Source organism: Gopherus evgoodei, chromosome 3, assembly GCF_007399415.2.
Source record: "Gopherus evgoodei ecotype Sinaloan lineage chromosome 3, rGopEvg1_v1.p, whole genome shotgun sequence".
NCBI classification, from domain to species: domain Eukaryota; kingdom Metazoa; phylum Chordata; order Testudines; family Testudinidae; genus Gopherus; species Gopherus evgoodei.
The window spans coordinates 171,759,473-171,785,804 of NC_044324.1; the positions used below are offsets into that span (position 1 = coordinate 171,759,473).

The 26,332-nt window shown below is 47.3% G+C and overlaps 1 protein-coding gene across 1 annotated transcript in view; it reads right to left on the bottom strand.

The window, feature by feature from the left end:
• DNAH14 (dynein axonemal heavy chain 14) overlaps positions 1 to 26,332 on the bottom strand; it is a 496,436-nt gene that overhangs the window by 381,492 nt on the left and 88,612 nt on the right. The window contains 4 exon segments of the mRNA XM_030558364.1: positions 462 to 809; positions 1,337 to 1,509; positions 21,130 to 21,227; positions 21,395 to 21,452. Coding sequence (XP_030414224.1) covers positions 462 to 809; positions 1,337 to 1,509; positions 21,130 to 21,227; positions 21,395 to 21,452 — 677 coding nt within the window.

Here is a 26,332-nt window from a genome sequence, read left to right on the forward strand (position 1 = left end):
CGGCGGTGGAGCATCCACCGAAATGCAGCCAAATTTCTGCAGCGTTTCGGCGGCGACGCCTCTCGATGACATCACTTGTCGGCGGCAAGTGACGTCATCGAGAGGCATCGCCGCCGAAACGCCTCAGAAATTTGGCAGCAACACCTCTCGATGACGCCACTTGCCGCCAACAAGTGACGTCATTGAGAGGCGTTGCCGCCGAAACGCCGCAGAAATTTGGCAGTGACATCTCTCGATGACGCCACTTGCCGCTGACAAGCGATGTCATCGAGAGGTGTCGCTGCTGAAATGCCACAGAAATTCGGCAGCATTTCAGTGCTCCACCACCGCCACAGTCCTTCGTCTGGCGCCCGCCAGACGAAAAGGTTGGGGACCACTGCCATATATACTATATGCTATATAACATATTTTCATTTATTAACCCTAAATGTGTGTGCAATAAAAATGATCAAGTCACTTACTTCTGAGAGATGCGAGTTCCTTGCTTCAACTATTGCATACAATGATGAACGTATTATATTAAGCAGGGTTTCAAAATATGGCAGGCAGTCTGTTTGATAGTTAACACTTCTGACCTTAATCATATGAATGCGTCTTTCAATAGTCATACATATAATCTCGTTTACATCATCTGTATACTTATTTAAGATGCCTCTGAAATCATGTGATGATAATTCCCTTTGTAGTGCTAAGATTTCCATATTCCTAATTTTAGCTTCATTCACCATGGCACAGTATCGCATAAAGTTTCTGCTATAAGATTCAACTTGTTCCATTGAACTACTAAGAATAGACAGAAGAGTCAAAATCTGTAGATTTAATATTGTAAGAAATAGTTACAATTTAATTTTGACAAAAGGTTGGTCTAATTAAATTTTCTCTGTTACCAGAATTTAGATATCTACTGATCAGTTTTGTAAATTAACAATATTTCAAAACAGAGATCGTCAAAATAGATAAGTTGAACTTCAGTTAAAAAACAACAAAAAAAACACCCAGGACCTATACTTTCTTACATAAATTAAGATTGGTATATTCATATTTAGTTTACAACTACCTTCCAAGAATCCTTCCTAAAGACTCACTTCTAACAGGATGTCAACAGAAAGCAAGTTGATAACATTTTTTTCAATATTGCCACCGCCGGGTTTCCCAGCGCACCTTGTGTGTGTCTCTATTAGAATGTTAACTCTTTAGGGCAGGGAGAATGTTATTTTCTGTTCTGTATAGTGCCAAACTCAGGGTTAGCATTCAATATATAACAGATTATTTTAAAATATACTTTTACAATCAAATGTTGTTACTTAGATACATTTTTTAACTTTGCAGCACATACTTTGTTTTGGTAGCATGGATCTGTTCCTAGAAGTAGCTCCCAATTGGGCCATGGTGCTGGATACTCTTTTTCCCACAATTCTGAACAACTTTCATGTGACTGCATTATTTTATGTAAAGACTGAGTGATGAAGACTGACAGATGAGTATCACGAGAAAATGGAATAACCTGAGCTAAAAAGAGATAAAGCAAGTTAATTTTCGGAGACTAATCTCAGAACTCAAATTTACAATAATATATAAACAAAGATCATAAACAGTATGCATATTCTCCACTCTCCAAATATTACACTAATATTGTACTTCCCCATATAATCTATCACAATATGATACATAATGAAGAAATCACCACAGTGAACTGTATATATTGAATTAAAAAATAAGATTTCTATAGTTTGCTTATTGTCTATTTTTTTTATAATTTACCATTATTTCACGGCAATCTTTGTCTCATTTCACATACAAAATCTTGGAGCTCTAAAATCCTTTTTTTTTCCTATTAACAAATCATACTTAAGTTTGACTAATTCCAAGCCTCCAAAGATAAATTTGTTACTTACAAAAGAGAACAATATTGATTTGGTGCATCACATATTATGCACAGGAGGTAAAACAACAGAGCATAAGGAAAATATATTGCAGAATGCAAAGTATTTTAAAAGCTGTTAAGATATTCTAGTGATGGAAAATATTTCTGTCTAAACTCAAGGGGCCAAATCCTGAGGCCATTGCAGTTGTGCCAGTGTAACTGAGGCCAGGATGTATTTACTATGACCCCAGTTTTAACCTCTGGAGTTAAGATTAATGTGCATACACATAAGTGCCTCCTATGACACTTTTCAGAGTGGTGGCCATATTAGTCTGTATCACCAAAAGCAACGAGGAGTCCTTGAGGCACCTTAGAGACTAACAAATTTATTTGGGCATAAGCTTTCATGGGCTAAAACCATCAGATGAAGATGCATTTGATGAAGTGGGTTTAGCCCATAAAAGTTTATGCCCAAATACATTTGTTAGTCTCTAACATGCCACAAGGACTCCTCATTGTTTTTCTTGTGACACTGTCACTGAAAGCTAGTTTGTGCCAGTGGTAGGGACAAATGCTATTAACATGGCAAGTATAAATGCACATATATATTTGCTAATTTTTGGAGTCATGATAAATAAAAAGAAGATACGCAACAGGGCCAAATTCACCACGTATAAGTATAAGCAGCAACATTGTGAAGTTAATAGAAGTGCCCCCACCATTTCACGGATGAATTTGGCTTTTGGTATCTAAATATGCTATAATATTAAATATATATGAAAGTATAAATGTAATAATTATTTCAACATACATAGAGGGTTCTCCACCTTTTTTGAACAACAGGCATACAGGAACTTATACATCCATCTATGTTAGGCATGAAGAACGCAAGACTGTTAATATAAATGTAACTAAATTTGCAAATCAGCCGCTACTTGCTATAGCTAAATTCAGAACTTTTCATCTTCATAGTGCTGTACAACCATATACAAACCAATCCTCACAACAGTCTTTCAGGTAGGTAGTGAAACTTGGTTTAGGTGAACACTCAAATGACCACCAAAAATTGGTTAACAGAAATAGTTTTCTAATAAAAGCAGAAAAGAATTTCACAAAATTGTACGCTCAAGGTATTTAGACTCATAGACTTTAAGGTCGGAAGGGACCATTATGATTACCTCATCCATACTGTCATCAGAACCTATTCAGCTGGGCTTCACTAGCAGGAAGCCTGTCCAGTGAAAAAATCCCAAAAACATAATTTGCCCAGAAGTCCCACTCAAATGAGGCAGCTGAAGCAAGTTGGTAGAGCCTGGGAAGTGAGCAGGAATGACCAAAGAGGGCAAACCTAGTAAGAAATTAAAGCTGCTCTCCCCTTGAATAACTACTATGGGAAGATAGTGTAAACATTGCCACTGTTCCTGTAGATCACTGTCTTGGTGCAACTGCTCCTACAGGAGCAGATAGATGCAAACTGCATCCCTATTCCATTGTATTTATAGGGTGAACCAAGCCTAATAGGAACACTGAGGTTGGGGGAGAGGGATAGCTCAGTGGTTTGAGCACTGGCCTGCTAAAAAGACAGTTACTCACCTTTGTAACTGTTGTTCTTCGAGATATGTTGCTCATATCTATTCCAATTAGGTGTGCGCGCGCCGCATGCATGATCATTGGAAGATTTTTACCCTAGCCAACATTTGGTGGGTAGGCTGAGGTGCCCCCAGGAGTGGCGCCCTTATTCCCCTGCAGACCCAGCGCCCCCGAGTTCCTTCTTGCCAGCTACTCCAACAGAGGGGAAGGAGGGCTGATTTGGAAAGGATACGAGCAACACATCTGGAATGGATACGAGCAACACATCTTGAAGAACAGTTACAAAGGTGAGTAACCGTCTTTTCTTCTTCGAGTGGTTGCTCATATCCATTTCAATTAGGTGACTCCCAAGCCTTACCTAGGCGGTGGGGTCAGAGTGAGATGTCACGGACTGAAGGACCGCAGAACCAAATGCAGCATCACCCCTGGACTGCTGCACTATCACATAGTGGAAAGCAAAGGTATGTACTGATGACCAAGTTGCTTCCCTACAGATCTTCTATATGGGCACATGAGCCGGGAGGTGGAGGATGAAGTTTGAGACCTAGTAGAGTGGGCAGTAAGGTGCGTAGTTGGGACACCAGCCAAGTCATAGCACGCACGGATGCATGATGTAATCCAGGAGAGATGCACTGTGTGGAGACCGGGAGGCCCTTCATCCAGTCTGCCACTGCTATAAACAGCTGGGTTGTCGTCCTAAAGAATTTCATTCATTCAATGTAAAAGGCGAGGGCCCTGCAAACATCTAGGGAATGCAGCTGTTGCTCTCGTCGAGAGGCGTGCGGCTTCGAAAAGAAGACCAGAAGGAAGAGATCTTGGTTGTCATGGAAGGCAGACACCACCTTAGGAAGGAAGTTGGGGTTTGGTCACAGCTGTACCTTGTCCTTATGAAACACTGTATACAGTGGGTCAGAAGTGAGGGCTCGAAGCTCCGCCACACATCTCGCCGAGATGATAGCGACAAGGAAAGCTGTTTTCCAGGAAAGATACAGAAGCGAGCAAGTGGCCATTGGCTCAAACGGGGCACCTATGAGCCTGGATAGGACCAGGTTGAGGTCCCACGTAGGGCCCGGATGCCGAATTTGCAGGTACAGATGTTCCAATCCCTTGAGGAATCTGCTGACCATGGGATTGGAGAAAACCAAGCGCTCGTTTTCACCCAGGTGGAAGGCCGAAATTGTTGCTAGGTGTACTCTGATGGATGAAACTGCTATGCCTTGTTGTTTCAAGGACAAGAGATAATCTAGGATGATAGGTACTGGAACCTCCAGAGGGGCAGTATTGCTCAGGGTACACCAGTAGGAGAAACGTTTCCACTTGGCCAGGTACGTGGACCTAATAAAGGGCTTTCTGCTACCCAAGAGTACATGCTGCACCAAGTGGGAGCAACGCAGCTCAGATTGAGTTAGCCATGCAGCATCCATGCTGTGAGATGGAGGGATTGCAGGTCCAGATGACACAGTTGGCTGTGCTCCTAAGTGATCAGGTCCAGTCACAACAGGAGTGGAATTGGTGTGGACACCGACAGATCAAGGACAGTGGTGTACCAATGTTGCCTAGGCCATGCCGGGGTGATCAAGATTAAATGGGCCTCATCTCTTCACAATTTGAGAAGGATCTTGTGGACTAATGAGAATGGAGGAAAGGCATAGAGCATATGGTCTTTCCACGGCATCAGGAAGGCATCCAATATGGAGCCCAGGGAGCACCCCTGGAGAGAGCAGAACACCTGGCACTTTTGAGTCTTGCAAGAGGCAAAAAGGTCTATGTGGGGAAACCCCCACTTCCGGAAAGCAGCATGGATAATGTCCGGGTGAACTGACCACTCGTGAGCCAGGAAGGACCTGCTGCGGCAATCTGCCAAAGTGCTTTGGACTCCCGGGAGAAATGATGTTACTAGGTCGATCAAGTGAGCTATGCAGAATTCCCACAGGTGAATGGCTTCCTGACAGAGGGAGGATGATCGCGCTCCCCCTTCCTTGTTGATGTAAAACATAGCCCTTGTGTTGTTTGTGAAGACTGCAACACAATGGCTCTGAAGGTGTTCGCGGAACGCCTGGCATGCCAGGCGAACTACTCTCAGTTCCCACACATAGATGTGCAGGGCTCTCTCTTCTGTGGACCAAAGTCCCTGTGTGTGAAGGTCTGCAAGGTGACTGCCCCAGCCCAGAGATGATGTGTCCGTGGTTAGGACTAGGGAGGGCTGTGGGGCATGGAATGGCATCCCCCTGCATACAAAGTTGGGGTTCAGCCACCAACCCAAGGAGGTTAAGACTTCCGTCGGTACCATGAGCACTGTGTCCAGATAGTCTCAGCCTGGACGGTAGACCGATGAGAACCAGGCCTGAAGTGGACGGAGGCATAATCTGGCATGTCTGGTCATGAAGCTACAAGATGCCATATGTCCCAGTAGACCGAGGCACGTGCATGGTGTCGAGGTTGGGAAGCTTTGGAGGCCATGGATAATGCTCGCCACGGACTGGAAGCTGGCATGCGGTAGGCACGCCCGGGTGAGATTTGAATCCAGGACTGCTCCGATGAAGTCTATTCTCTGGGTCGGCTGCAAAGTGGACTTTTCGACATTGAGCAGCAAGCCCAGCTGTCTGAACAAGCTCACGGTGAACCTAACATGATATTGCACCTGGAGCTCAGAGCGACCCCAAATGAACCAGTCATCGAGGTACGGAAACACTTGGATCCGATGTCAACGGAGCAAGGCAGCTACGATAGCCATACACTTTGTAAATACCCTTGGTGCCATGGATAGGCCAAAGGGGAGGACGGTAAACTGAAAGTGTCATTGACTGACCACAAAGTGAAGGAAGCGTCTGTGTGGTAGGTAGATCGCTATGTGGAAGTACGCATCCCTCATGTCAAGAGCAGCATACCAGATTCCAGGATCCAGGGAAGGAATAATGGTCCCCAGGGAAACCATACGGAACTTCAACTTTACCATAAATTTGTTGAGTCCATGTAGGTCCAGAATGGGCCATAGCCCCCCCTTTGCCTTGGGGATTAGGAAGTAGCATGAGTAAAACCCCCTGCCCCTCAGATTCCTTGGAACCTCCTCTATAGCTCCGACAATCAGGAGCATCTGCATCTCCTGTAGGAGTTGCTCGTGAGAGGGGTCCCTGAAGAGGAACGGGGAGGGACAAAACAAATTGAAGTCAGTATCCACTTTCCACCGTGCATAGGACCCAGCAGTCTGACGATGGGACCATGCAGGGAGGAAACAGGAGACATGGTTGGTGAAAAGTGGGGAAGGATCCTGCTAAGAGACTGGTGCTCCGCCCTTGAGCACACCTTCAAAAGTTTTGTTTGGGCCCCGCCGATGGTTGGGGGGGTGGCTCGTTCTGGCCCATCTGAGGACCAGATTGCCTCCTCCTACCACCGCGGCAGCGTCTTCTAGAAAAGTCCTGTCTCAACCGGAGGTTAGGGTAGGTGCGCTGCAGTTAGGGTCGGAAGGGCCTACATTGTGTCACCAGGGTATCCATGCCCAATGAGCACATGATGGTCTGATTATCCTTCAGACTCTGGAGTCTGTTTTGTCTGAAAATAGCCCCTGGTCATCAAAGGACAGGTCCTGAATTGTTTGTTGCAGCTCCTGTGGAAGACTGCACACCTGCAGCCATGAGACGCGGCGCATAGCTACGCCCGAGGCTAGAGTCTTAGCCTTCGAGTCTGCTGCATCTATCGAAGCCTGCAAGGATGTCCTGGCTATTTTCTTGCCCTCCTCTAGCAAGGTCCAAATCTTTCCCTCTCATTAACGGACTGTACAACAAGGGAGCAGGGTTAGGGATGAATGTACACGTACTCAGTCTTTGGAGGGGACCAAGTACTTCCTCTCCACCCCCTTGGCAATGGAAAGAATAGACACCGGAGACTGCCAGATTGTATTGGCATTAGCCTGAATGGTCCTAATAAATGGCAAGGCTATACATGTGGGGGCACTGGCAGATAAAATGTCTAACACCGCATCCTCAACCTCCACCACCTCCTCCTCCACCTGGAGGTTCATGTTTTGTGCCACTCTACAAAGCAAGTCTTGGTGTGCATGGTGGTCTATAAGTGGTGGGCCAGAGGAGGATGTGCCCACCACCATCTTGTCAGGGGAGGATGAGCAGGATACACCCAGGACTAATGAGTCCTAGGGCAAGTCCTGCTGGGGGGTGGGGCATGAGGGGGTCCAGCTGCCTTAAGTCATCCATGCTAGGGGCATGGCCTGAGTTGAAGGTAGGGCCATCACCTCCAAGCCTCCTGGGGGGTGGGGGGGACTGACAGTGGCCTCCAGAACCCAAGATTCTGAGTGGGCAGAACGGGAAGCTCCCAATGGGAAACCTTGGGCCTGATGGTATGCCCAAGGGGTCCAAAAGGACCATTGTGGGGGACCCTGAGCAGGATCCTGCCTCTCGTCGTGCCATTGGCTAGCTCCGTCCTCATCTTGGTCATGGACGCAGTAGCCACTCTCCACTTGGGACTTTGAGTTGGGGTGGGAAGGCCAAGGTGGAGCCAATCGCTCATGCTGGGTTGCGCTGTCATGCGTTGTTGGCCAGCACCACGGGGAAGAAGATTGGTGCCGTGGTCTCAAACGGAATCTGGACCGGGACCGATGGTCAAATGCAATCTGGACCGGGACCGATGGTTGTTTTGGTGCTGGGAGGTAGATCTGGACCTCAATGAAGATCTACAGACGGAGCAGCGCCGGGAACGACTCCAAGGAGAGCGGCGCCGGGAGCTGGACCGGTACTGACTGTATCGGAAAGATCTTCTTGAGGTGGTGCGGCGCCGCAAGTACAACCAGTGCCAAGATGGTGATTGGTGCTGGGACTGCGAGTGGTGCCATGGAGGAGACCAGTGCCTGGATCGGGACTGGGACCTGGACTGGGACCAAGATCGGTGCCGACCCTTCTCGCTCTGCGATGGAGGGCGCATCATGGAGGGCTTCCCTATCGATGGAACAGCCCGCACCGGCTGTACCAAAGTTTGTGACGGTCCTGGCTTGGTGAGGGCAATCAGGTCGCGAGCAGTAGAGAAAGTCTCCGGGGTGGAAGGCAGGCTGAGCTCGACCACAGTGCGCACTGGGGAGCTTTTGTGCACCGGACTCAACGGCTCTTGCGGCACCGGAATCAACAGTGCTAGAGTTGGAGCCTTCACAGGATGGTCCGGCATGGGACGCTGCTCCAAGGGGAGCACAGGCAGTGCCGGCAACTGTACAGGAGCAGCAGGTTGCTTGTGCTGCTTCTTGGCTCCCGGAGACAGCAAGCAGTGCCATGCTGGTAATGGTGCCGGGAGTCTTTGCCGGTGCCGGGTCGATTCGGTGCGAGAGGTGCACTTCGGACGAAAGGCGCCGGGGTCTTGGCGCGGAGCTGAGGGCATTGGGCTAAGTGCCACTTCCATGAGGAGCTGCTTCAAACGAAAGTCCTGCTTCTTTTTTGTCCGAGGTGTGAATGCCTTACAAATGCAGCACTTATCTGACTGATGGGATTCCCCCAGGCACTACAGACAGGAGTCATGGGGGTCTCCCACAGGCATCAGCTTAAGACAGGCCGAGCAGGGCTTGAAACCCAGAGACCTAGGCATGGGCCCAGTACGGGGAGGAGGAGGGAGAAGCCCCTTACCTCCAATTACTATATACACTAACTACAAAAACTATTAACTACAACTAGAAACTACTAACAACTACACTATAACAACTATCTAAAGGTATAAATGAGCAAAGAGCTAGGGAAGTGGAGATCAGCTCCACAGTTCCAACAACCGTCACGGGCAGTAAGAAGGAACTGAGAGGGCATTGGGTCGGCAGGAGCATATATCCAGCACCATAAGGGCGCCACTCCAGGGGGCACCTCAGCCGACCCACTGAGTGTTGCTAGGGTAAAAATCTTCCAACGATCATGCACGTGGTGCGCACGCACCTAATTGGAATCGATATGAGCAAGCACTTGAAGAACTACCCAGGGTTGTGAGTTCAATCCTTGAGGGGGCCAGTTGGGATCTGGGACAAAAAAATCTGTCTGGGGATTGGTCCTGCTTTGAGCCGTGGTTGGACTAGATGACTTCCTGAGGTCCCTTTCAACCCTGTAATTCTATGATCTGTTAAGATAAGAAGCTGCCCCATACAGATTTTATATAATGGGAAACTGAGACACAGAGAGGTTAAGTGATTAGCCAAAGCCACACAGCTGGTTAGTGACAAAGACAAGATTAGAAGTCAGAAGTTCATAGCTTTCATTACAGCATGCTACCTCAGTGCCCTAAACAACAATACTGACACTAACCAGTCCAGGATTATCCCCAGATTTTGTAGGCATAGGACACATCCAATTCTGACCTCACCTGTGATTGGGCCTCCCGGTTTCTGCAAACTGACAACAGATCCTGCCTACCAGGCAAGCAAAAACTGCTACTGGTACAAGCCAGTCAATATACAAGAACAACAACAGAATAAGGATGAAACCAATAGGAAGACCTCACTGCCATGGACTCCTTGGTAGATTGTGATGCTGGATCCAATGTATGTAAAAGTAACTGTACTTTGAGATGTGTGTTCTATGGATGCTGCACATCAGGTGCAGAGCCACCTTTAATTGAAATTTTTTTGCTAGCAGTGTTCTATGGATGCTGCACATCAGGTGCAGAGCCACCTGTAATTGAAATTTTTTTGCTAGCAGTGTAGACATGGTACACACGTGCTCTAGCTGTCCTTGTGCCCTGTACAAAGGGTATACAGGGCACTGTGGGATCAACTGCCACTCTACTTCATTTGCTACTGTGGAATTTTTCAAATATTAAGGACTGTGAAGCAGAGGGGAAAGATGGTGGGTAGTGGAGCACCCACATGGACACATCTCAAAGAATTCCAATTACCATACATGTCAAGAAACCTTCCTTGCTTTGTTGAGTGAATAGTCCCAAATGAGTATTCCACTTCAGGTGATTCCCAAGTAGCAATTCTCTTATGAGGATGGGGGCTTCAGAGTCTTTTTTTTTTTTTTTTTCACTTACAGGAGATTGAAGCACAGCCAAAACAAGAGAGGCATCAAGTCAAGAAGTTTGAACAAGGGCATAATGTCTAGTAAACACTGCATAGAGCCCAACATAGCTGTTTTACAAATATCAAGGACATTCGCTAACCACCTTGTAGAATGAACTTAATATTTGTAGGTGGCTTTATTTTCAAGGTTTCGTAACAGCTTTGTATACATGTCACAATCAGACACGAAACTTTGAATTGTAATTGGGCAGCCTTTCAGTCCTTCTCCAAACAAGACAAAGTTTTAGAGAGGCTCAGAAAAGTTTAGTTCTTTGTTGGTAAAAAGTGAGAGCTGTCCACATATAATACATTCAATCTGGGCCTCCCCAGAATTCCCAGAAGGTTTAGGATAGAACTCCAGTAAATGAATTTCCTGATTAATATGCACATTTGTGACCACTGTGGGAATAAACCAAGAGAGAAGATGAAATGTTACCTTGTCCCCATGAAACACAACATAAGGCTGGAAGGTGGTTGGGGGGGGAGGGCTGCTAGAAGAGCTCCCAACTCCCCAACCCTCTGGGCTGAAATTATAACCACTGGGAAAGACACTTTAATTGATAAGTGTAAGAAGGACCAATTGACTAAACATTTGAATGGAAGTCTCATTAAAGCTGACAGAACCAAATTAAGGTCTTCAATCTGTGGAAGTAATCTAACAGGGAGGTAATGGTTTACTAGCTTTTTGAGAAATCTAACTCTCTTAGGGTGAGCGAAAACATAACACTCCACCATGAAATGAAAGGCACTGATGGCCTCTAACTGAACTATTATTTAACTCAACAAAATCCCACATCCTTCTAATATCAGTCAATAACTAACATCTGAGGTAATGGAGAAACTCTGGGAGACTGATCTCTTTCCTCACCTCAAACTTGGCATTTAGTCCATTTACCAATATAAGTTTTTCAAGTTGACCACTTCCTGCTGTTCAACAAAATATTATGAAGGTTCTTTAAATATTTCTCCTCAAAGTGTGAGACTCATCTAAGAACCACACCACCAAGGGCAAGAACACCAGACTGGGATGGGAAAATCTGTTCTTAGTTCTGGTGTAGCAGGTTGGACCTCAGGGGGAGCTAATCATTGGAGTTGTTGAAAGATGGACTAAATCTGGGAACCAGCTTTGTTAGGACAATTCTGGAACTATGACTTAACTTGCTTTATATTTTTTTAGCACCTTCTGAATTAAGGGAATAGCAGAAAGGCACACAAAAAAACGGTTATTCACTTTTGTAACTGTTGTTCTTTGAGATCTGTTGCTCATATCCATTCCAGTTAGGTGTGCGCGCGCCGCGTGCGCGTTCATCGGAGAAACTTTTAGCCTAGCAACACTCGGTGGGTTGGCTGGGTGCCCCCTGGAGTGGCGCCGCTATGGTGCCGGATATATACCCCAGCCGACCCAGCCACCCTTCAGTTCCTTCTTGCCGGCAACTCCGACAGTGGGGAAGGAGAGTGGGTTTGGAATGGATATGAGCAACACATCTCTAACAACAACAGTTACAAAGGTGAGTAACCATTTTTTCTTCTTCGAGTGATTGCTCATATGCATTCCAGTTAGGTGATTCCCAAGTTTACCTAGGCCGTGGGGTCGGAATGAGATGTGGCAGTATGCAGAACCACTGCGTCAAAGGCTGCATCATCTCTAGATTGATGGACCAGCTTGTAGTGCGAGATGAAGGTGTGGACCGATGACCACGTCGCTGCACGGCATATCTCCTGGATAGGCACACACACCAGGAAGGCGGCTGATGACGCTTGAGCTCTAGTAGAGTGCGCTGTGAGGTGGCCCGAAGGGACATGAGCTAGGTCATAGCATGTGCGGATGCATGTAGTCACCCAAGAGGAGATTCTCTGGGAGGAGACTGGCAGACCTTTCATCCGTTCCGCGACTGCCACGAACAGTTGGGGGGACTTTCGGAACGGCTTTGTTCGCTCAATATAGAAAGCGAGTGCCCTGCGTACATCTAAGGAGTGTAGCTGCTGCTCCCTCCAAGAAGAGTGGGGCTTTGGAAAGAAGACCGGGAGGAAGATGTCCTGGTTGGTATGGAAGGCAGACACAACCTTAGGGAGGAACGCCGGATGGGGGAGCAGTTGTACCTTGTCTTTATGAAAAACAGTGTAGGGCGGGTCCACTGTGAGTGCCCTCAGCTCGGAGACCCACCGGGCCGATGTAATGGCCACCAGGAAGACTGTTTTCCATGACAGGTACAGGGGCAAGTCGCTAGCGGCTCATATGGTGGGAGCATGAGTCTGTTTAGGACCAAATTGAGATCCCAGGTAGGGGCAGGGCAATGTACGGAGGGATAGAGACGCTCTAGGCCCTTAATGAACCGGGAGACCAAAGGGTGGGAGAACACGGAGTGGCCACCCTCACCTGTCCGGAAGGTGGATATAGCCGCTAAGTGCACCATCAGAGAGGATGTCGCCAGGCCCTGTTGCTTAAGGTACCAGAGGTAGTCTAGGACCGTGGGAATCGAGGCCTCCGAAGGAGTAACGCCCTGAGTTGCGCACCAGCAAGAGAAGCGTTTCCACTTTGCCAAATACGTGGAGCGGGGTGGAAGGCTTCCTGCTGCTGAGGAGAATATGCTGAACCGGAGCAGAACAGCGCAACTCCGCTGTGTTTAGCCATGCAGGAGCCAGGCCGTGAGGTGGAAGGCTCGCAGGTCTGGGTGACGAAGCCTGCTGTGGTCTTGTGTGATCAGGTCTGGGAGAAGAGGGAGGGGAACTGGGGTGTCCATGGACAGATCTAGCAAGGTGGTGTACCATGCTGTCTGGGCCACGCAGGCACGATCAGGATCAGATGCGCTTTGTCCCTGCGGAGCTTTAACAGGACCTTGTGCACCAGGGGAAACGGAGGGAAGGCATACAACAGGTGGTGCCGCCACAACAGGAGGAATGCGTCTGTGATCTACCCCGGAGAGAGACCCTGAAAGGAGCAGAACTCCTGGGACTTCCTGTTCGAGCGGGAGGCGAACAGGTCTATGTGGGGAAATCCCCACCTCCGGAAGAGCGAATGGATGACATCCAGTCTTATTGACCACTCATGACATATAAAGGACCGGCTGAGCCGATCTGCCAGAGCGTTCCGGACTCCCGGAAGAAAGGACACCAGTAGGTCTATCGAGTGGGCTATACAGAAGTCCCAGAGTCGAATGGCCTCTTGACACAGGGAAGACGAACGGGTCCCCCCTTGTTTGTTGATGTAGTACATGGCTGTTGCGTTGTCCGTGAATACTGAAATACAACGGCCGTGAAGATGTTGCTGGAATGCCTGGCACGCAAGGCGGACTGCTCTCAACTCCCGGACGTTTATATGGAGTGTTAGCTCCTGGGGCAACCAAAGGCCCTGGGTACGCAGGTGACCTAGATGGGCCCCACAACCGAGGGATGATGCATCCATCGTTAAGGTCATCGATGGCGGCTGTGGATGAAACGGCATCCCTGCGCATACCAGGGATGGAGCTAGCCACCAATGGAGGGAGCGGAGGGGGCTGGGGGGAACTGTCACCAGGACGTCTATAGGGTCCCTGCCCGGGCAGAAGACCGAATGGAGCCACGTTTGGAAGGGTCTCATGCAGAGTCTGGCATACTTGGTCACATAAGTACATGCGGCCATATGCCCCAGGAGGCCGAGGCAGGTGCGAGCTGAGGTGATTGGGGAGGCCTGTAAACCTCGTATGATCGATACGATTGCTTGGAAGCGGGGCTGAGGCAAGTAAGCCTTGGCTTGAATGGAGTCCAGCGTTGCCCCTATGCCCAAGTGGTATAATTGTATCGGCTCAGGAGAGCCTGTTGGTTGGCCACTCGGAGCTGTAGGGTCCCCGCTGAATACACCTTCCGACCCAGGAGATCCATTCGTCTGGCTTCTTTGGACTTCGGGGCCGGCACCTGCTGGCCATGTTGCTCCCTTTCGTTGACCGACTGGACAACTAAGGAGGAGGGAGGAGGATGAACGTACAAGTACTCATACCCCCGAGAGGGTACCATGTACTTTCTCTCAACTATCTTTGCTGTCGGTGGAATGGAGGCTGGAGACTGCCAGAGGGTGTCGGTAGTGGCCTGGATAGTTTTGATGAATGGCAATGTGACCCGGGTGGAAGCATCAGTGGTGAGGATGCTCACTACGGGGTCCTCGACTTCCGGAACCTCCTCCACTGGGAGTTTGATATTGAGGGCCACCCTGCGAAGGAGGTCCTGATGGGCCCTGAGGTCTATCGGTGGGGGCCCTGATGACGAGGTCCCTGCCACAGCCTCATCTGGTGAAGAGGAGGAGGATACCCCGGGAATGAGAGGGTCCTGGACAGCCTCCTGCTCTTGGGACGGTTCCTGTTCCAGCTGCCCCAGGGAGTCCGGAGGATGCGTCACGTGCTCTTCCGACTCAACAGCGGGGGGGGGGCGGGAAATGGTGGCCTCTGGTGCCCAATGTTCTGAGGCAGCAGAGTGAGTCTGGACCAGGGGGACACCCTGGGCTTGGTGGTACGCCCAGGGTGTCCAGAAGGACCACTGTTGAGGTCCTACGTCCTGCAGCCGAGAGTCCTGGAAAACCCCTGTAGGTAGGTCCGTATCCCGGTCCCGATCGTAATAGCTGTCCGCCTGGGAGGATACGGACGTGTGTCTGGACGGCCATGGTGGAGCAGAAAAGCCTGGAGCTGAAATCCCGACTGATCTCGCACCTCTCGATCGTGGGGACCGGTGCCGGTACACCGAGCGGTACTGAGGGCGAGACCAGGACCTGCGACCGGATCGGTGCCAGGAGGTTGACTGGGATCTCGAGTCTCTATGCCCTGACCTGCTCCGGGAGGTACGGTGCCTGGGACGGTGCCGGGAACTTGAGTGGTACCACGAGTAGCAGGTTGGGGAGCGAGAGTCTGACCGGTGCTGAGAGTCTGACCGGTGCCGAGAGTCTGACCGGTGCCGTGGCGAGGAACGGTGCCGGGACTGAGAGCGACGCCGGGAGCGGGAGCGACGTATCGACTCAGTGCACCTGCGGGATCGCGATCGTGAGCGGTGCCAGTCCGCTGCGCAGACCGATGGCGGTCTGGTCAAGGTCGGCTTGCCCATGGACTGCAATACCAGCACCAGCGGTGCCGGGGGTAGGGGCGGTGCTGACTCGGTGACGGCGATCAAGTCCCTCGCCGCGGAGAAAGTCTCCGGGGTAGATGGCAACGTGAGCTCTACCACGGCCGGTGCCGGGGAGCTGTCAGGTGCCGGACTCAACGGCCGTCGTGGGGCTGGAGTCAACGGTACTGGTTTCGGCTGTGCCACGGCAGGTATTGGTGCCGGGCAGTCAGATCTAGGTGCAGTCTCTGGCTGCAACGCTGGTGTTGCCATCTGACCTTTCGCTGTCTTCGACCTCGGGGAGAGGGAGCGGTGCAGAGTCGATTTCGGTGCCAGCAGTGGCCGGTGCCGGGAGTCCTTAGGCATACCGGCGACGCCCAGTGCCGTAGGGGTGCCTCTGCTCACCGACTGGCTCGTGCTCGGTGCCAAGGGCGACGGGGTCAGGGCCACTTCCAATAGGAGCTGCTTCAACCTAATGTCCTGCTCCTTTTTAGTTCTAGGCTTAAAAGCCTTGCAAATTGGGCACTTAGCCGATAAGTGTGATTCCCCTAGGCACTTCAAACAGGAGTCATGGGGATCTCCTGTTGGCATCAGCCTATGACAGGCCGAGCACTGCTTGAAACCCGGTGAGCCAGGCATGAGCTCCGGCACTCGGTGCGGGGAATGGGTTGCCCCCCAAACTCCGCAACACTTACTAACGAACAACTATAACTATGAACTATAACTAAATCTAACGAACTATATATATACAATAACAGTTAACTACACTACGAATATAATTAGAAAAGACTACGAGTAGCTAGGGAAGGTGGAGGTCACCTAAGCCGCACTCCACTGTTTCAACGACCAACACGGGCGGTAAGAAGGAACTGAAGGGTGGCTGGGGTATATATCCGGCGCCATAGCGGTGCCACTCCAGGGGGCGCCCAGCCAACCCACCGAGTGTTGCTAGGGTAAAAGTTTCTCCGACGAACGTGCACGCGGTGCACACACACCTAACTGGAATGCATATGAGCAATCACTCGAAGAAGAACAGTATTCTCAAAACACAGAATCTGAAACATGTCCTCTGGTGATCAGTCACCGAGACTTCCCCGGAACAAAATTCCTTGCACTTTTGTTGACCTGGGTGGTGAAGAGGTCTATCTCTGGGAAACTCCACTCATGGAATATTGATTGAAGCACTTTTCCATTAAATTTCCATTTGCTATCTACTGAGAAATGTCTGCTTAATTTGTCCATCATTGTGTTCTGTAGTCCTGGTAAGTGCACCTCTGTTATGCTGGTGATATTTCATGAACCAGCTCCACAAAAGCATCACTTCTTTGCATAAGCAAAATGATCATGCACCCCCTTGTTAAATTTATGTAGCACTTAATGGTAGGAGCTGTAAGCATGCATTTCTTACTGTTCTCAGTTGCAATATATTGATATGTAGGGTAGATTTTTGAGCACTCCAGCTGCCCTGCACCACCACGTTCATCCAGATGTATCCCCCATGCAATTAGTGATGTTTAAGACATTATCTTCTTTGATAGAATAGGTGGGGTAATCCCCGTACATCCTCATACAACCTGTGGTGAGGTCCTTCCACCAAGTGATAATAGTACTGTTTGTGGAATTGAAACTGGTATGTACAATCAATATTTGTTGAGGATATGAACTTTCCGGAGCCAGGCCCGAAAACAGTGGAGATGAAGTTTGGCATGTAATTTTCCTCCTGCTCATGTCCCCCATTTACCTTATCTCCATAGAGCACGGGCTCAGGACGGAGGGAGCTTGCTGGCAGCAGGAGCTGTCTCAACTTGCTGATCTACTTAAAAAGGCATGTACGTATGGGGTCAGCATACTTAAAGGGGAAACGCGCATCTCTCTCTCTCTCACACACACAGAGGTGAGAGTCTCTGTCTGCCATGCTGTCTCCCCTCCCTCCATTTATGCTGCCTTGTAGAGTGTGAGGCTACATTAACAACGTGTTAACTCCTGAGGGATCAGCTGTTCTAGTTCATCATTTAGCAGTAAGGCATCCCCTGGGAAATATCCCACCCCCTGACTTCACCACTTTCAACCAAGCTTCACAATCATCATTGCTGTGTACAGTATTAAATTATTTGTTCAAAACTTATACTGTGTATATATATTTATAAAAAACAATTTCCCAGGAACCTAAGTCCCCCTATTTACATTAATTCTTATGGGGAAATTGGATTCGCTTAGCATCGTTTCGCTTGAAGTCGCATTTTTCAGGAACATAACTACAACATTAAGCAAGGAGTTATTGTATAACTACGTCACTCAGGAGTGTGGAAAATCCACACCCCTGAGCGACGTAGTTATACTGGCCTAACTCCCACTGTAGACAGTGCTAAATCAATGGGAGGGTTTCTCTGGTCAACATAGCTACTGCCTCTCAGGGAGGTGGCGTACCTACACCAACGAAAGAAGTTCTCCCTTTTTTATAGATAGCGTCCTCACTAAGCACTATAGCGGTGCCACTGCAGTGCTGGAAGTGTAGACAAGCCCTCAGAGTACCCTGTGAACAACCTGGGTGCTGATGAAAGTCCAAATGGGAACACTATGTACTGGTAATGATCTTAATCTATTGTGAATCATAGCAGATGTGTGTGAGTCATACGTATGGCTGTACGAAAATGCACATCCTTGAGGAAGGGGCTGCAAATTGCAAGCCAGTCTCCTGGATCATATGACCATCTTGAACTTTGAATGCTGGATGAAGGTGTTTAATCTGCTTAGGTCTAGAATGGGTCTCTATCCCCCCTTCTTCTGGGAGATTAGGAAGTACCTTAAGTAGACCTCTCTGCCAATGTAACTGAGAGGTCTTGCTTCCATGAAAATCCACTTCTTTTCTCAAAAGACACCCATGGGAAGGACCCTGAAAAAGAATGGGACAGGGATAACTTTCAAGTGGATGCGTGTCCAGAGGTTACCACTTCTAAAATCCACTTTTTGGATGTTATGCAGTCCCAAGATTTCCAGAAAAGAGAAAGGTGACTTCTGAATAGAGGGGTAGGCAAAGAAGGATGACTCATTAGATCTAAAATGACAAGTGGTAGCAGCTCTCAGCCTTCAGAGCAAAACTGCTGTTTCTGAGATGTGGATGGTTGCATGTTCCTATTGTTGCTAAAGGAAGGCCTCTTCTGAAACTTTCCCTTCTTTCTGGGAGGTTCAGACAGTTTTTACTGGTAAGACATTTGCACAGTACATTGTCTTTGTGAAAACTGCACCTATATTTTCTCTTATTGACAGGTGTGTAAATTCCTAGGGAATGTAAGGTTGCCCTAGAGTCCTTCAGTGAATGGAATGAAGCATCTGTTTTATCACTGAATAAAACTCATCCACTGTGCTCTGGGCCTTTTTAGGAATTACAGACCCTTCTAGTCATGATGCTCTATGTATTACTATAGCTGCAGCCACAGTGTGTGTTGCCAGTGACATCAAAGCAGCCTGAAGTGAATATCTGGCTACTGTCTGACCTTCAGCTTTCAAGGACTGAAACCGAATCTTCTGATCTTGTGGCAGAAACTTACTAAATATAACAACTTCCATATTTTATTATAACTGTACTTTGCCATCAATGCTTGGAAATTCATTATTCTAAACTGAAGTGTGGCACACTAATAATTTTTTCTTCCAAATAAATTCTAATATTTTTGGTCCTTATCAGGCAGGGTTGATCTACAACCATGCTTTGACCTTTCATTGACAATGTCTACTACTAAAAGAGTTATGAACTGGAAGGGAAAACAGGAACTCTGAGTCTTTGGGAGATAAATAATATTTGTAGTCAATTCTCTCATGTGTAGCTGGAATGGTGGGTGACACATCCAAACGCTTTTTGCTAGCTCAGACAAAGCTTTGTTGATTGGAAACACCTCCCACTGGAAGATGACTGAAGTATACCCAATAATTTGAGTTGAGATTCTTGAATTGCCTTTAAAGAAATTTGTAAAGCATCAGCAATTCTTTTCATCAGTTCTTGAAACAGTTTAAAATCATCCGCACAAAATGGAGGTGAAGGCATGACAGGCTCATCCTGTAAGGCCGATGTGATGTTTTGAGACCGAGGTGATTCACCCCCTAGCTCTTGCACTTCCTGACATTATATGTCTTCATTCTGAACAGAGTGAATAGGAAGAGGCTGTGACAACATTGGTTGTCTTCCATGATTCTTCTCATTGGAATGGTTTTGCACCGTCAAATATCTATCCCCAAAAGGTTCCCACATGTTCCAAAAAGGCCATTGTGATGCCCTACATGCAAGAGAGGGAGGGCTCCAGGGAGGATGGTACCATGGCATATGAGAGTGATAATGTGGATTTTCATCCCAATTAGGTATTGAATAAACCCTTTCAGAGACAATCCCTGTAGAAGGAGACCCATAAGAAGAAGTGGATGAACTGGGCACACACTGGTGAGAATCTTAGGCAAAATCTTCTAAATCAATGGCTCCTTAGAAAGAGATTTTTTCTTCTCTAAAAGTCTATCCTAACCACACAAACTAATATAACTATGTATTTATAAACACTACAGCTAACTGAGAAGCTAGCTATGCAGACACCACAGCATTCCACTACATGCCACATATGGTTGAGAAGGAATTGCAGCTGTGGTTGGTCCCGTACTGCCCTATGCATCTTAAGTATAGGGCAGGGGTAGGCAACCTATGACACGTGTGCCAAAGGCAGCACATGAGCTGATTTTCAGTGGCACTCACCCTGCCTGGGTCCTGGCCACTGGCCCGGGGGACTCTGCATTTTAATTTAATTTTAAATGAAACTTCTTAAACATTTTAAAAACCTTATTTACTTTACATACAACAACAGTTTAGTTATATATTATAGACTTATAGAAAGAGACCTTCTAAAAACATTAAAATGCATTACTGGCATGCAAAACCTTATATTAGAGTGAATAAATGAAGACTCGGCACACCACTTCCGAAAGGTTGCCGACCCCTGGTATAGGGCATGAGGATAGCTAGGGTGTACTTATGGATCAACCAGAGATTGATAGCAAGAAATACAATCGAAGGCACATGGGCTGTACATGCACCTGAAGTAGACAACCCATAGGAACTCTCTAGAAGAAGAAAATTTTAATTATTTTTTATCTGTCATCCAGATCAGTTCTATATACCGTACTATAAATAAGCAATGTCCTGAAACCATCCAATATAAGAAATAAGCTGATTTATTATATAGAAATCCAATGGGCTGCCAAAGGGCACATTTGACAGCCTACTCTAAACTTCAGTAGTGTATACAAGTCTCAATACAAAATGTATGCATGGAATCAATGTTTAAAAAAAAAAAAAAAGGAGTTGGACCACCACCACCAGTGCTATTCTCCCCACATCCTTTTTCTCTCTCTCTATTCTTTGTATTTGCCTCCCTTTCTTTTCATCTTCTCTTCTGTCACCCTTTCTTCATTTTCCTAAATCTTTCTCTTCCTCCCACTCCACAGCATTTGCTAACCCCTCCTCTTTTCTTGCTTGGTGCTTTGTTCTATTACATATTCGCTAGTATTTGCCTTATGAAGTGATACTAACAATCATACATACCGGTAGTATTTTCTAGACCATCCACAATTCCTTGTAATTTTTTAGAAAACTGTCTTCTATTGGGAATTAAAAAGATATCTGGACAGAATGATGAAGAACTAGGAAAGAAAATAACATTCTGAATATGGGTAATATATTTTAAAAAATGTGAATACAATTATAAAGGTTTCAACTAAAATACCCACTTTTACCCCATTACTATCAGCTGTCATAGTCTGAATAGTGAATAGTGTGTTGTTAAATATGTTTCTAAGACTACACTTACCATTCATGTTTTAATTCCGCTTTATTATCTGATTCAGGCTTGACTTCTGCTTTGCCTGCTACAGAAAAGAAAGCACAAGTATTGAACAAAATTCTAATGTCTTACCTCCTAATTTGATGTCTTATATCCCTTAACATGCTAGTCAGTCCAAACAGTGGTTGTAACTTCTTCTACCAACAGAGGGAAACAGGAAAAAAGTCAAGTGTGTGTGACATTACTCTCTTTTTATGGAGATATGGGTGCTGGCAGGCTGAATGCTCTCAGTTTCAGACTTCCTGAGCAATAAAAACAAAATCTAAGAAAAAATTCAATTAAAATTCCTAAAAGACAAGTAATTCAGAGAAAAACTGTGTCCTGGTCCAACAACACTGCTGTCCAAATTGAGTGGAATGACATATTAAGAAGGGTAGAGAACAGATGGGTTACATACCTTGTGGTAACTTGAGTTCTTCAAGATGTGTTGACCCTGTGTATAGTGAACATTCAAATTGTGAATGTGCTCCATGTGCCCAGAACCAGAGATCTTGTTTTTAGCAGTGTCAGGAGGGTCTGAGTGTGCACCCCTACCAACCTCATGGTCCACCCTAAAGAAATAAAGGGGGCTGCTGGACCACTGCCATTTTGGTTCCTTTTCTACCTCAAGTCCCCAGTAGGGGGAACCAGGTAGTGCAGAAGGAGAGCATGTAGTGTACTACACACAGGGACAACACATCTCAAAGAACTCAAGTTACTACAATGTGAGTAACTCATCCTTCTTTGACTGATTGTCCCTATCTATAGTGAACTTCAGGTGATTCACAAGCAATGCCTCTTTAAGGAAGTGGGTTCCTTGTGTCCTATGGCACAGTAAACTGCAGAACTGCCCTGCCTAGGGAAGCATCAAAAGCAGCTCCTTGCACCAGTGCCTATTGTCTAGTGAAGGTGTGTACAGAATTCCAAGGTGATGCTCTGCAGAAGTCAGTAACAGGAACTTCTCTAAGGGAAGCAACCAGTCCTGCCTGAGCACTAGTCAAGTGAGTTCTCACGCTGCCCTCAAAGGAAATATCATTCATCTTGTAGCAGCCAGATGCACTTTGAGATCCATTTCAGCAGCATCTGGGAGGAAAGAGCCTCTCCTTTCATAAATTCCACGAATGAGACAAAGAGTTTATGGGATTTTCAAAATGATTTTATTCTTTGCAGATAAAAGGCAAGAGCCCTCAGCATGTCCTCTGAAAGCCATGAGACCTCCTCTCTGATAGAACAAGACTTACGTAAAATAGAGGTACATAATCTGGTTGATGTGAAATTCCAACACTACCTAAGAGATAAACTACAGATGTAGTCTGATGAATACCTGGGATTGCTGTCTCACACATAGAGCACTACTTTGATTTTACCTATTGCTTTCTTGGCTGCTCGGCCATGCATGTAAGGCGCAGAGAAGCCAGCAGGGAAATATTGGAGCAGAGGCTCAGGGAAGGTTAAACTCTTGAGGGGTTAACAGACCCAGGGAAGAGGAAGAATGCCAAAGAGGGAGAACACTGCTCCCCACTGCCCAGAAAACTGGCTAGAAACTTTAAAATAGAAAGAGTAAGGGCAAAAGCAAAAGGAACTGTCACTATCTGCTGCTGTAGAGGCAGAAATCTGGCAGCAAGCAGGAGCAGAGGGGGCATGGCCAGACCATCCAGCACCAAAACACTGATCCACCTCTGTGAGCTGCAAAGAAAGGAGAGCATTCCAGAGATCCAGGACTGTGGGATATACAGGGTTGCATAATAGATCATTGTACTCAAATGAAAGGTCCTCCACCATTGTTTGTACCTCCTTTGGGATTCCCACAGAGGAGAGATTTCACCACCAGGCCCTCCATGTCTAGGGCAGTCTGACATGTTAAATTTTGTTTCCAGTTTCTTTCACCAGTTAGAGCCCAGAACTGGTCTCTAAAGTCCTGGGAGGCACCTTAACAATGAAGCCACCCAGCTTGTCATAGAGCTTGGCAGTTTGAAACTCAGAACTGAAGGGAGGCTGAGAAATATGCCTTCCTACCACAGAGGTCAACCCTCTTCACTTTATTCTCATGCTGCACAGAACTGGGTCTTTCTTGTCAGCTATGCTCAATGGCTACAGACACCATCAATGAGTCAGGAAGTAGGTGAGAACCTATGTACTCTGACCCTTTCACAGGTATGAAGTACCTCTTTCTCAGCCCAACTGTAGACTGGCGGTATCATGACGTGTGTCTGCCAGAGCCATGAAAGGTTTGAGGATGGCCTCATTAACAGAAAGCACCACTCTGCTTGGGACTGATCTATACAAAATGACCAGCAGTTTGTATGGATCTTCCTATACCTCTTTCAGGGGAATATAAAGTGATTCTGCCACTCTCTTCAGGAAGACCTGGAGGGCCTTAGTCATCAGGGCATGGTGGGGAAACTAGAACGACCGCATCATCCAGGGAAGAAGAAAATGTCACAGGCATAGACAAGTTCTGCTCTTGTTCCTATTCTTCTTCATACTGCTGGAGTTGTGATTCTTGAGAAGGCTGAGGAAGCTCCTCCTCCACCCTCTGAGAACCCTAGGTCTCCTCGGGTCCTTGTGCCATGAGATGGATATAAGGGTGGTAAATCCCACAGATCTTCTGGGATCCAGTACTGCCACTATAGGATCTAATATTCCTCTATGTTGGTCCCCAGGAGGCAGGGCACCAATGAGTATAGGGGGGATATTCTCTTATATGGAAGTGACGAGAAGCCCTGGAAACTCCTGATGTTCTGCCCAGGCCAAAGCCATCCCTCTCAAAGTCTCCTTCCAATCCTGAGGATTCTGATCCCAGATCCAGAGTGGGAGCCATTAGTATCAGAAGAGGTGGGGTGACCTGCCCCTCTACTCACTGACAGCAGCAGAGCCAATCTGGCTCAACCCTTACTTGAGGATGGGGACAGAGATGGGTGCCATAGTGATATCAGAAGCAACTGAAGTCCTGGTGCCAGGCGCTGAGGTCTGGAGAGGGAGGTAACTCTGGTTCTGGAAGCAGTGGAAGGTATTCTAGGGCTAAGCAGAGAGCTAGAGTCATTTCTATAACTCAGATCATTGAAGTAGAAGATGTTGGATAGAGCGGTACCAATGAAGGGTTTGGTGCCAGAGAAGCAGTCCCAGTATTGAAAAGTGCCACAATTTTGCCCTCCAAAATCTCAGTCCAGTCCTTCCTGGTACTAGGTGGTTCTGCTCCAGAGCAGAAAGCTCTCAATGATTTGGTTCAGGACAGGGACTCCTGCCACTGTCTAGGAAGTTTGGATGCCATTAGGCTTACTTGGGGTGCTCCCCCTTTGCATCAAACCAAAATGAATGCTGACTGATGAAGCACTTTGAGATGAATCTGACTAAACACATCTAGTGGCCATTCCCGCTGTCTACAGAGATTCTCAAATGCCACATCTTCAGATGCTGTTTGAAGTATATGAGGAAATCTTGAAAACCATTAGCATGTACCTGTCTTTGTGAAGTTATCTAATTACGGTACTTAGTTCTTGCCAAACCTGACACCCAGAAAAAGACAGCAAGTACTCTCCAGAGGAAGATGCACATGAGGAATATCTGGAAGCAATCTGCACATTTTATTGATGGCCACAGATATTTTCCATAAGCAATGTGGTAGGAAGCTTGTGAAAAAGACAGTTTTAGCTTCCAGAAAGTTTCCTGCAGAGAGATACAAACGTCTCCAGAAGATGTTATGCCACTATAAAGATTAAGCTTAATCAATTGACTGCTGATCTCCTCAAAAACATTATTTTTTATTCCCCATGTTTCAATCACTGGTATGTGGAGTCACAAAAGACGGTTACTCACCTTTGTAACTGTTGTTCTTCGAGATGTGTTGCTCATATCCATTCCAGTTAGGTGTGCGCGCGTGGCGTGCACATTCGTCGGAAGATTTTTACCCTAGCAACACTCGGTGGGTCGGCTGGGCGCCCCCCTGGAGTGGCGCCGCTATGGCGCCGGATATATACCTCTGCCGACCCACCCACCCTTCAGTTTCTTCTTGCCGGCTACTCTGACAGAGGGGAAGGAGGGTGGGTTTGGAATGGATATGAGCAACACATCTCGAAGAACAACAGTTACAAAGGTGAGTAACTGTCTTTTTTTCTTCAAGTGCTTGCTCATATCCATTCCAGTTAGGTGATTCCCAAGCCTTACGTAGGCGGTGGGGTCGGAGTGAAATGTGGCAGAATGAAAACTGCTGAGCCAGAGGCTACAGCATCTCTTGACTGTTGAACCAGAGCATAATGCGAAGCAAAGGTATGGACCAAGGACCATGGAGCTGCGCGACAGATCTCGTGGGTAGGTACACGAGTCAGCAAGGCAGCAGATGAGGCCTGAGCCCTGGTAGAATACACGGTGATGTGGCTTGGGGAAATATGAGCCAAATCATAACAAGCGCGGATGCACGCCATCACCCAAGATGAGATCCTCTGAGAGGAAATAGGTAGGCCTTTCCTTCAATCTGCTACCGCGACAGAGAGTTGGGGCGTTTTATGAAATGGTTCTCTCCGCGCAATATAAATGCGAGCGCTCTACAGACGTCCAGGGAGTGCAACTGTTGCGCCCATTGCGTTGAGTGTAGGTAACATGAAAGGCCAAAACCACCTTAGGGAGGAAAGTCGGGTGTGGTCATAACTGCACCTTGTCTTTATGAAACATAGTGTACGGCGGAACCACCATAAAAGCCCTGAGCTCGGAGACTTGTCTGGCCGATATAACGGCTATGAGGAAAGCTGTCTTCCAAGACAGAGTATAGCAGCGAGCAGGTCGCTAACGGCTCGAATAGGGTAGACATAAGTCTGGTTAAAACTAGGTTCAGGTCCCAGGTTGGGGCTGGGTGGCGTACTTGAGGGTGTAAGCACTCCAAGCCCTTGAGGGACCTCGAACCCATAGAGTGTGAGAACACGGAATGACCAC